Here is a 12,240-nt window from a genome sequence, read left to right as displayed (position 1 = left end):
CCTTTGCATGGAGTATGAGACATAAACGTTCCCTTGCATTGAGTATGAGATATACACGTTCCTTTGCATTGAGTGTGAGACATAAACGTTCCTTTGTTTGGAGTATTAGGTATAAAAGATCATTTGCATTGGGTGTGAGGCATAAATGTTCCTTTGCATGGAGTATGTGACAAAAATGTTCATTTGTACTGAGTATGATACTTTAACGTTTTGTGCATGGGGTATGAGACATAAACGATCATTTTAAGGCATCAGGACTCTTAATTATCTGATAATAAAAGCCAGAGTTTAAAAAAAAATCATGTACCTAATTGAGAACATAAAGCACTCAGACGTTTAAGACTGCTTCACACATGTGAGCATACAATACAAAAATGTACTAATCGAAACAACCTACCATATCCATATCAATAGAATGAATTCCATATACATTTTTTAAAATAATTTTCGACCTGTGCGGTTCGACTTGCGGAAGCAAAATGACTATATAGCGTCTAAAACTACCCGTGCAGATTTTTCACACGCCACCTACTGGTCATTGCATCGAAAATAAGGAAAACAAGGTTCTTCTTGTTCCTGTATTTAAGTGTGAGAAGAAATATTTTCTTTTAATTTGTGGAATACATTTAGCAAAGCTCTGAATTGGTAAAAATCCTTACCCTTTTCATCAGGCTGTTGACCTTTTTCATTTTTTAGGCTGGAAAGTTCTGAAAGGAAATTAAAAATAAAATCCGTAACTAAATGATATGCAACATATAACAATTTAACCTTGTAGACATATTAAAAAGGTATTCCGTGGCTAGCTTCGAAGAGTTCTGCCTACGTTATGTCCCTTCACATTAAGGAACAAGTGTTGGCGACATTAATCACAATCCTCCTGTCTCGTCTCAATTAAAAGCCAAGTGTTGCAATATGTAAAATGATAACAAAGTTCGGATTTTCCCGATAAGATGCTAGAGGGAGAACACCATATTAAAAACACAAGAACAAGAAACGCGAAATTGTAAGTGCAACTTCAGCAACCATTTTAGAAAGTGTTACCTGTAATGTACGGAACCTAAACTGAACGGAGCATATTTCAGCCATTAGTACCTTTCCTAAAGAAAGAAAAAACGCCAATATCTACAAAATGAGCATGTATCGTGCATCTGTTCTCTGCGATTAACAAGACCAACGAGGCAAATAAAAAATGAGCTTATTTCGCCACTGAATCTTCTTTGTTAAATCGTAGTGCGGCCATTGCAATTCCGTATGAATTTTAATCCGTTTTGCAATAGTTTGTCATTGACTTTGACTCTATGAAGCAAAGCACAATAGACTCTTTACTCTAATTTTCCCAACATTGTTGTTTTGTGTTTTCATAAACCGAATGCATGTTTTGCAAATATTGTGTAGTAGTAAAACTAAGTAAATGAAATCTAGCACCATCAATTGTGGTTTATGACTTTGTGATCGAGACAAAATAGAACCCTATACTCTTGCACAAGTAAACACATGACATAACTGAATGTGATAGAACTAAGTTACATACGGGTTTCCTGATCAATGCTGGCATATGGTATTCTTGGACAAAAACAAAAACAAATATTCTGAAAGAAAACATTTTTTGAAGTGTGAGAAATAAACGCTCCTTTGCATGGAGTATGATGCATTAACTCTCTTTTGCATGGAGTGTGAGACATTAGCGTTCATTATCACTGATTGTGAAAATATACGTTCCTATGCATGGATTGTGAACAGAAAAGCATTTGAAGGATGAGACAAACGAATTCCTTTGCATGGAGAGTGATACTCAAACATTTATTGGCATATAATGTGAGACAAAAACGTTCCTTTATGTGGAGTGTGAGACAAAAACGTTCCTTCATGTGGAGTGTGAGACAAAAACGTTCCTTTGAGTGAAGTGTGAAACAAACACGTTCCTTTAAAACTCGATGTCTCTCACTAAACTGACAACAAAATTCAAAGTTGAAGAATTCATTTATTGAATTGAGATCTTATTAGGACTCGGACTATGATGACTGCTAAATACATGTGTATATACATTATGCATCATTGCTGATGCAAACAACATTGTACCGTATCCATCTTACTAGTGATTTCCAATACATTTGTTTAATACATTTTCGATTCGTCCAATTAAAGAATGAATGTTTAGCGTCTAAAACTACCCGTGTCAAACTTATAAACAAGACATCTACTGATTATTTCATCATAATAGACGGAAAACAACGTTCTGCTTATTCATAAATTCATATGTAGAAAATTAATAGTGCATGTATATATTTTTATTCAGGTTCAGAGTAAAACGTGGTTACGCTTATTACCATATATGATGATGGTCAAGGTATTTTCGATTAATGCCATGTATGGTAATGGTCAGTGTGTTAATATAACTAAGCGGCTAGTATAGAAGCCGCTTGTACACGTGCTTTCGTCATTCGAGGTTGTATACCGGGCTATTATTACACAACATAAAACTGGTTCGTTGTACTATGTCAAGCAGCGATGAAGGCGGAGGTGCACATGGAAAGGGTAAGTCCCCGGATAATCCAGCAATTGAAGCTTTCTCGTTGTTCAAAACTTATCACAACAGTCTATTGAAGTAATTTAAACATGAAATGACAAATAATCAGTTAAACTTAGAAGTAAATCTTACACAATTTAGTTTGAATTTAATTCGGAAATTCAGGAAGACTTGGAAATAGTTTTGAAGAAAAATGTACGTGAGGGATCTCAGGACATTGTTTTGGATCTAGTTCCTAAAGTGAAGCATAGAAATAAACTAATTCAAGTGACAGATTCTTCCTCCGGGACTGGACGACAGTAAGTGTTAATGAACAGCTGAAACTTGGGTCTGATAGCGAGGACGAAAATAGACTTAGACAAGACAAAACAAGCTCTGTTAGAAAGCTCATAACTTCTAAGCCTTCCGAAAAATAAGCATCTTTATAAGCGTTCTTCTTAATTTGCGTGCCATCACCGGAAGTTAGCAGCAGTCACGACTTCGATAACGGTGGGGTTATCCTGCCAAGTAGTCATTTTGCGCCCAACGTTCGAGCAACGGTCATGATAATTGCTTTTTATGCAGCCGGCGAGGGTACTTCCGGAAAGATAGTCATGCCAACAAGGGCATTCCCTACAGAGTCAACTACTACTACGCCGACAATTTCCAGAACAACGGCAGCAACGACAGGAGCCAAGACAGAATATAAATGATGAGGTTTATTTTGACTGTTAGTTTGTTAAAGATTTATTTGAGTTTGAGGAAGATTACACAAGATTGGTCAAATGATATTAAACGGTTTTCTAGTTAGGTATTGTCTGTTAGATTAGCTCCTTATGCTTTAGTTATATCTGTGGTATATGTAAATATACATGGGCGAAGTAGTTCGTTTGTAGTTTAATTAAGTGTGTGATATATCTTTCCATTTCTTGTTGTGTTTTGTAATTATATTTTTCCACGTTTTGAAATAGTTTAAGTTTGCTAAAAGTAGATATTGAGCTTTGTATGGGCGAGGTCTCTGAATGAGACGACTTTGTTCGGAAAGTGCGGGGAATGAGAGGGTTCTGGTCGGTATGCGGTAGTCTCTGAATGTGACGGTTTCGCTCGGGATCAGCGGTGTCTCTGAATGAGACGGTTTAGCTCCGGATGAAATGTGTCTCTGAATGAGACGGTTTTGCTCAGGACGAGCAGTGTCTCTGAATCAGACGGTTTTGTCCGGGATAAGCAGTGACTCTCAATCAAATGGTTTTCGCTCAGGATGAGCGGTGTCTTTAAATTAAATGGTTTTGCTCCGGATGAGCGGGGTCTCTGCATGACAAGGTTTTGTTCGGGATGAGCGGGGTCTCTGAATTAGACAGTTTTGTTTGGAATGAGCGGAGTCTCTAAATAAAACAGTTTTGCTCGGGATGAGCGGGGTCTCTAAATGATACAGTTTTGCTCGGGATGAGCGGGGTCTCTGAATGAGATGGTTTGCTCGGGATGAGCGGTGTCTCTGAATGAGATGGCAATGCTCGGGATGAGCGGTGTCTCTGAATGAAATGGTTTTGTTTGGAATGAGCGGTGTCTCTGAATGAGACGATTTTGCTCGAAATGAGTGGGGTCTCTGAATGAGACGGATTTGCTCGAGATGAGCGGGGTCTCTGAATGAAACAGTTTTGCTCTGGATGAGCGGGGTCTCTGAATAAGATGGTTTTGCTCGGGATGAGCGCGGTGACTCTGAATAAGATTGTTTTGCTTGGAATGAGCTGTGTCCCTGAATGAGATGGTTTTGCACTGGATGAGCGGTGTCCCTGAATGAGATGGTTTTGCTCGGGATGAGCGCGGTGACTCAGAATGAGATTGTTTTGCTTGAAATGAGCAGTGTCCCTGAATGAGACGGTTTAGCTCCGGATGAAAGGTGTCTCTGAATTAGACGGTTTTGCTCAAGACGAGCAGTGTCTCTGAATCAGACGGTTTTGTCAGGGATAAGCAGTGACTCTCAATGAAATGGTTCTTGCTCAGGATGAGCGGTGTCTCTAAATGAAATGGTTTTGCTCCGGAAGAGCGGGGTCTCTGCATGAGATGGTTTTGCTCGGGATGAGCGGGGTCGCTGCTTAGACAGTTTTGCTCGGGATGAGCGGGGTCTCTGAATGATATTGTTTTGCTTGGAATGAGCGGTGTCCCTGAATGAGATGGTTTTGCACGGGATGAGCGGTGTCCCTGAATGAGATGGTTTTGCTCGGGATGAGCGCGGTGACTCAGAATGAGATTTTTTGCTTGGAATGAGCGGTGTCCCTGAATGAGACGGTTTTGCTCCGGATGAAAGGTGTCTCTGAATGAGACGGTTTTGCTCAGTACGAGCAGTGTCTCTGAATGAGACGGTTTTGTCCGGGATAAGCAGTGACTCTCAATGAAATGGTTCTTGCTCAGGATGAGCGGTGTCTCTAAACGAAATGGTTTTGCTCCGGATAAGCGGGGTCTCTGAATGAAACGGTTTTGCTTGGGATGGACGAGGTCTCTGAATGAGACGGTTTTGCTCATGATATACGGGGTCTCTTAATGAAACAGTTTTGCTCGGGATGAGCGGGGTCTCTGAATGAGACATTTTTGCTCGGGATGTGCGGGGACTCTGAATGAGATGGTTTTCCTCGGGATGAGCGGTGTCTCTACATGAGATGGTTTTGCTTGGGATGAGCAGTGTCTCTGAATGAGACAGTTTTGCTCGGAATTAGCGGTGTCTCTGGATGAGATGGGTCTGAGCTGCATGAGTTTTCGTATTTAGTAGAGCATTGCGTCCGTGCATGTTTATTTATAGCGTAAATGCTTTCTGTTGTGGGAATATGTTAGATAAATATGAAGTCAATTCATATTACATGGTTTGGTCGAATTAATTTAACAGCGTATTTTTAGTATGATTTGGCGCAATTATACCATTTATATTCTGTATTTTGTTAAATAATATAATTTAAAAAAGTATTCTTTATATACACTTTTCAGATGTTTTCAAAATTGGCATTTGGAAGAAAATTGACTCTTTCTAGTTCATCCAAATTTAAAATCTTCACATGAAAATATTAGGGAGTTGGGTCAAAAACAAAATCTAAGGCTATAAATCTCATTTATTAAACTGATTTGCAAATTGTGTAACAAATATGCCATGGTCGATGGAAGTCTGATATTTCAAAAGACATTTATTTCCGTGAAACTGGTCAATGCAAGAAGTCAGTTTCTTTACATTTGTGTAATTGAAATATATTCACATGAATTTTCCCGTTCTTTTTCACTCGATGAATATACTTAAGCGGTATTAACCACTCCTATACAGTCGTTGTTTTATATTTGGTAATGTTAATAATTATATGATTTATGTTTGGCTGAAATTAGTGAACGAAAATATAAATTTATTTTTTTAGGTTCGGAATAAAACGTTATTACGATTATTTCCATATATTACAACGTTATATTTATCACTCTCGTTGGCACGATTCTACGCGAGGGTGTGGTCTTGTGTTGTGGGGGAAACCGGAGAACCCGAAGAAAACCCACTTGTCCGCCTTGGTGAACACAAACACAATTTTGTCAATCGAGGTCAATCGAGGTTGTATACCGGGCTATTACACAACAGAATACTGGTTTCCATCCATCCAAACCTTTATTGTTTTGTTTATGTGTGTATGCATATTTTAGGAATATGAATTGAATTATGAACATATTCATAACGTTTGTATCTTTTCAATTGAACGTATTTGTGTCGTTCCGTGTGATAGTTTAAGCGGATATTATTGTTGTACAGATTGAAAGAGGCGGTTTCATGAACATTTAAAACAGTTGTTTGTGCAATATGTACTTTTGTTCTTCAAGAAACTATGTATAAGTGATCGGACTCAATTTACCAATTTATTTCATTTAGTGATCTTTTCATAGTAATGAAACCATTGAGTGTATTTTGTTTTTAATAAATATCGGTATTGACCACTTCTATACAGTCGTTTTATATTTAATAAGGTTAATAAGTAAATGATTGATGTTTGGCTGAAATTAGTGAAAGAAACCATAATTGGTGATATAATTCAAACATTATTCTGAAAACATAAAAGTCCTGAGCTTTTTCATCCAGATGTTGAACCTTTTCACCGTCTCAGCTCATAAAGAAAGGGAAATTATAAACAAGAACCATAACTAGTTTGAACCCGACTAATATACAACTTATAACACTAAAGCCTTGTTACAGTGGCTAGCTACCAAGACATGTTCCTACGTAATGTATTTACACATTAAGAACCAAGTTGGCGACTTCAGGCACAAACCACCTGTCTTGTCTGCATTAAAGGCTGGAGTTTTAATATGTGAAATGATTATGGAGGTAAAATTTCCTAGATTTTGTGCCATAGAGATAGAGTATTAGAGATCAAAACAGATTTACCAAAAACACGAGTATAAGAGTGCGATTTCACTAATGAAAATGTTTTGAAAAGTGTAACCTTTATTTTATGGAACATAAATTAGGCAACTTAAATCGTGACTACCTTTACCGTCTTTCCGTTCATATAATGAGGTAAAACGGGGCAAATTCAAAGAGTTTTCGTCATGGAATCTGCTTTGCTTAATCGTTTTGCAATATGTATGCCTAACACAGTTCCGTAAGGGTCTCCCTTTATATATCTTAATAAATCATCCACAGTTTTACTCTTTTTGTCAATGACTTTGACCTTGTAAACCAAAGTATTTTGTGTAACATTTCTTAGCGTTTTTATAAACCGAATGCACGTCTTGCAAATCGTTTGTGTAGTAGTAACACTAGGTTTTTGAAGGTTTGCACCATCAAATATGGTCTTCGACATCGAGCTACCTTAGTCAAGTTATTGGGACAATGGTTGAATTCTATGCCCCAAGCGAAGGTTATCTCATGACACTGTTGCAGGTGATCAAACTCAGTTAAAAAACGGGTTTTCGGATAAATTACGGCATATGAGGATTCTTTGCCAAAACTTATCCAATAATATAATGCTGGATAATGGATTTTGTATTATTGTGCCAATATATACGAAATTTGTTTGCTGTTTAAGACACATATAAGAATTACAAGCTCATTTGAAATTTTGTTAAGTATAACTCATTTGGAGTTCTTATGATACATAACATGTTGCACGTACCTTCAATATTTGCCGCATTTCCTCGCTTCGACTTTGTTCTTAATTGCCATGCTAAAAAGAAATTAAACTTTTGCAGGGTGTATGTATTTTTGATACTCCGTAAATCTGTCTCGAAATGCATTTGAAAAACTCTACTGTCATTAGTTTAAATAGTTATCTTTTACCTTATATTATCGCCCGATGTTAGTGCTGGTCCCGATCAGGCTTTAATGTTATCTTTATTATTACTAATCAATTATAGGAGTTGTTGAGATATTGTTAACCAGTTAAATACTAGAGCGATTTCCTGTTAGCTTTCGACGAATGATCCAAGGTAGTAAAATGGAAACCAAAACTAGTATTACTATTTATTGATTTGAACTGCGCGGCTTTCGTTTGGTGTCTGTACAGCATTTAACCGTGTGCCTTTAAACAGTCATTTGTAAAGTTAATACTTTAACTTGCAGGTTACAGTGTGTCTTATTTATAATAAACAAGCTTACCAAGCACGCCAAGAACGATAACAACAATCGCACATAGAGAGAAGAGAACTGCAAGGACGATAATAACGGTAACGTGCTCACTGCCTGAAATACAAAACACATTTTAAAATAAAAACAGCCACACAATCAAGAATGTTTAAGCATCACTGACGAAACAATAACCGGAATTTCGTTTATCTTAGATTGGTGTCACTGTTACTTCGTTGAATTTCTTCAAGCTTCTTAATGTGTTAACCAGATCATCAAATAACTGTATATTTATTTGCTGACACCCTAAAAACTGTATAAAACAAAGAAAGTTGATCTGGTGAGTGGTTTGGCAAATTTAGAAAATAAATTCACATGAATCTTCCCGTCGTGATTCCATGGTAAAAAAAGAATGTACAAAAGATCGCAATGTGTCAAATATATAACATTATTTAATGCTCGTTCTTTGATATGTACTTAAGTGTTTTGTAATTCGACATTTGGTAAATAGCATTATATTGTTTCTAAAATGAAAAAAAAATATTCTTAAATTAGCATTTGCATTTTCGTCTGCGGTAAAATTCAGAACACGTAAATGGACGCAAACAATATGTAACAACTATAATACTTAAAACGGCATATTACAACCACCTCCAACCATACACACACACAGGGGCAGCATAGACACATATAAACACACTCAGATATACATAAATCAACTTCGACATAAGTTATGTTGTTGTTTGCCTGATAACATCAGCCATATCTAATCTTGATCATTCAAAAGAATCCCTTAGATACCACCTAAATACTCAAAATTAGCTCTTAAATTTAGCTGCTTCTTGAACAAGTCGTGTTTTCACACGGTACTTATTCAAGAGAGCGCATGCGTAATTGCGTGATATTACTGCGGGATACTACAAAACGCTAACTAATTCTCGGCTATGTTATGTACTAGAAACAAAAGCGCCATCACATCATTATCATCTGTTGTTCGCAATTGTTTACAAGTGGTACGGCAAGAATAAATATTCAAGAATAATTATTTGGTTAAATAAATGAATTGGCAAATGAATATAACTATTCCTTATAACTTTCATTGTTTCGATTGTTTACAAATAATGGTAATTAGGAACCGTCGGCTATCTTTTCAACCTGCACGGCCACCTACGCTCAAAATGTTTCGCCAGCCGATGAGTACCGCATATAGCTTCGAGTAACCCACAACGGCACGGTAGGTCTTTCGATTTTGTTATATTAAGTGTTGTGTAGCTTGCGTTAATGAAAAGTCAATCGATTTAGATGAAATGGGTTGAAAGAATTTCGATGTCTTGTAGAATGTATGTTCACCTAATTGTACATACCAATAATGTGATGAGAAATCGTGGATGTTTTTAAAAAAATGCTCGATTGATTACCTTTGTTTTCATTGTCAAGTATCGTATTTTCTTTGTCACTCATTTGAAATTTTGAGTACTAAAACTTTTTTTCAAAAACGGGAAATATGTCATGAAACATTTTTATGATGCAACATATGAATTTACAAAATTAGTACTTTCTTGTACTTAAGCTAAAGAAGTTTCGAGAAATTAGGACCAGAACAATAGATCAAGTATTTTTCGCTTTGGTGTGTTGGCCACTTTGATTATACACGCAAGGACCGAAATAGTATAAAACAGCCATCATATCAAAAACAAGTCTATTAAGTACGTGTTTACGAGTGGCCTAGCAGGAAATATGATTTCTCAATCGTTTATGGTAATAGTGGCAACCAATGAAAACAAAGTTTATCAATACATAAAGTTGCATTAGAAAGTTAACGGCACATTGTGGTATGTGTGAAGTATATCAGAAGGTTAATATGGGCATTGTCATCGTTTAACGTCAGCAGAAGGCAACTCTATGTTATGAGATCAAACTTTTCAATCACCATTTTATTTCTTTTCCACATTTGCATACATGCTTAAGACTTTGAACAATGACTTGTTTCTATAAACAACTGTTAGCAAAATGTGTAATGTATTATTTAATAGCCCTTACTTTTACAAGTGGGACAAGTGTCCTCGCAGTTTGGTCCTTTAAAGCCATCTGGACAGTCACAGAGATGTAAAATCCCTTCCGGTATACATCGTCCTCCATTTTGACAAGGTTGAGAATCACAGCCAGTACCTACGTATTGTCCTCATTTTATTAAATTGCATATAAAGCTATGAAAACGATTAAAACATTGCGTGTCAAAGGTATATCAAAAATATTGATATAAAATGTACACCATAAGGTAAAATGTGAAAATTTTCAAATGCAATGCACTTTACAACAATTGTTTGACTTCAAATGTTTGGCTACTTAGCTTGTCTCTGTAGTTTTAATTATAATACAGGCATATACAAATCTCAGAAATTAAATCATTTAAACCTGATTAGAGCATGACCTATGGGACAAATCATATCTAGTGTATGCACTATGGATATTTCATTGAAACGCAATTTGATTTTATGATAATAGAATACAATCTACAGGGACGAAACCCCCAATAGTCAAATGCTTAGCAATGGGTTTGTTTTTAAAGGAACACATATCAAAACACAAAATACACTCTACGACACTTACTACAACTCAAAACAACAGACCCAGTTTACATTCATTTGTTTATCAATGAATGTTTATAACCGCCTTTGAGTGATCAGTCAAAAAATAGATCACTGGAGTTTAACCGAGATCACAACGCTTGAAATAAATAAGAAGTAAACCGAACATAGGTAAAACAGCAAGCTGTTCAAAATCAAAATATGGAAAAGTTTGTTTTGGCTTACCATGTTCACATCTTCGACCGGAGATTCCTCGAGGGCATGTGCAATTAAAGTCGTCCACTAAATCTATACATGTCCCGTTGTTCATACAAGGCATTGGCGCACAGTCATCCGTGTCTGGAAATTCAAAATTGGCTTTGTTTACTTAGTATCTCTATTAATAATACGATGGGAAATGGCGACGAGTCCATTAGTCGAACATTCAAAAATAAACCTTGTTAAGGGACACAAGGCATGAGCAATGAAGTAGAGATACAAACATATAAACACTACATACACAAATACAAACACCACAAACAGACAAACTGAATACATTAGCTTTACTGTCAATTAATGGGATTAAGTTAAGTTGATGTAAATTATATAAGCTCAACATAGTATCATATTTCCATGAAATCATAATATCGATAAAAATATTCAATGTTAGTTATATCATAGGCCACCTTCGTCTTAGATGTGAGGGACAAAATTAAATTCATGCTCGATGTCCCAAATCCTACAAGTACCACATGATATAATATTGACACTCATATGTTCCTACTTGTTCATACGCTAAGCTTGTGTGACAAGTAGGTACAGAACAGTTATTTAACAAAAACAAGAGCTTTTAAAGCAAGATACTTAAAGTTGCAGTCAAATCTTGCAATGTTTCATTTTATTTATATATTTGTACAATTTTCCACACATCGTTGATGAATACAAGTTTCTAACTTGTGAAGGCATCATAGTATTAACAAAAAATTCTAAGATCATTTTATGTAACACATGCACACCTTGTCTTTAAACGTTTTTCTTAAGCCGCAGTCGTATTATGGCTTTTGATCACATTCGAAAGGATAAGATTAAATGCACCAGCATATCGTTAACAATTGTAAATATGTCGTTCGGCAAGTGACGGTGATCATCGGGAATATTTGATAGTTCATGGTGTCAATCAAATCGAGGGTTTCGTGCATGTAGCATATCAAAAGTCACACTCGTCATTGTTAAGGATTATTGTTTTGACATAATATCCGGACTGTAACTTGTCCTGGCAGAGTAGAATTAAAATGTAAAATAAAAATTGGCACCTAGTTAAAGTGAGATGACATCGCATTTCGAGCAAGACGCATGTCCGTAGGTGAACGGGCTTGTCTTGGATGTCACTTAAGTAAGAATTTTGGATTTAAAAATATCATGATAAATAATTATGTTCATCATGCAATGACGGCGTGTACAGTTCAATACTCATATCTGCAGGTGTATGGATAACACGCGGAACAAATTGCCCTGTATATTGACTTTCTGGGCTTTCTGGGACTAAACTTGCCACCTATTAGGGTTATTATCCTCAAATGTGTTGG

At 36.3% G+C, this 12,240-nt stretch overlaps 1 protein-coding gene across 4 annotated transcripts in view; it reads right to left on the bottom strand.

Moving 5' to 3' along the window:
• LOC128238282 (delta-like protein 1) overlaps nt 1-12,240 on the bottom strand; it is a 48,793-nt gene that overhangs the window by 31,881 nt on the left and 4,672 nt on the right. For all 4 annotated transcript variants that reach the window (XM_052954025.1, XM_052954022.1, XM_052954024.1 and 1 more), the window contains exons 3-7: nt 10,901-11,014; nt 10,128-10,256; nt 8,121-8,204; nt 7,639-7,689; nt 660-707 (exon numbers count right to left, since the gene is read on the bottom strand). In XM_052954025.1, the coding sequence (XP_052809985.1) occupies nt 660-707; nt 7,639-7,689; nt 8,121-8,204; nt 10,128-10,256; nt 10,901-11,014 (426 nt within the window). The remainder of the gene's footprint in view (nt 1-659; nt 708-7,638; nt 7,690-8,120; nt 8,205-10,127; nt 10,257-10,900; nt 11,015-12,240) is intronic.

Source organism: Mya arenaria, chromosome 6 (genome assembly GCF_026914265.1).
Source record: "Mya arenaria isolate MELC-2E11 chromosome 6, ASM2691426v1".
Classification (NCBI taxonomy): domain Eukaryota; kingdom Metazoa; phylum Mollusca; class Bivalvia; order Myida; family Myidae; genus Mya; species Mya arenaria.
Note: the sequence above shows the minus strand (reverse complement) of the source record. Positions and strands in the feature narration are given on the sequence as shown.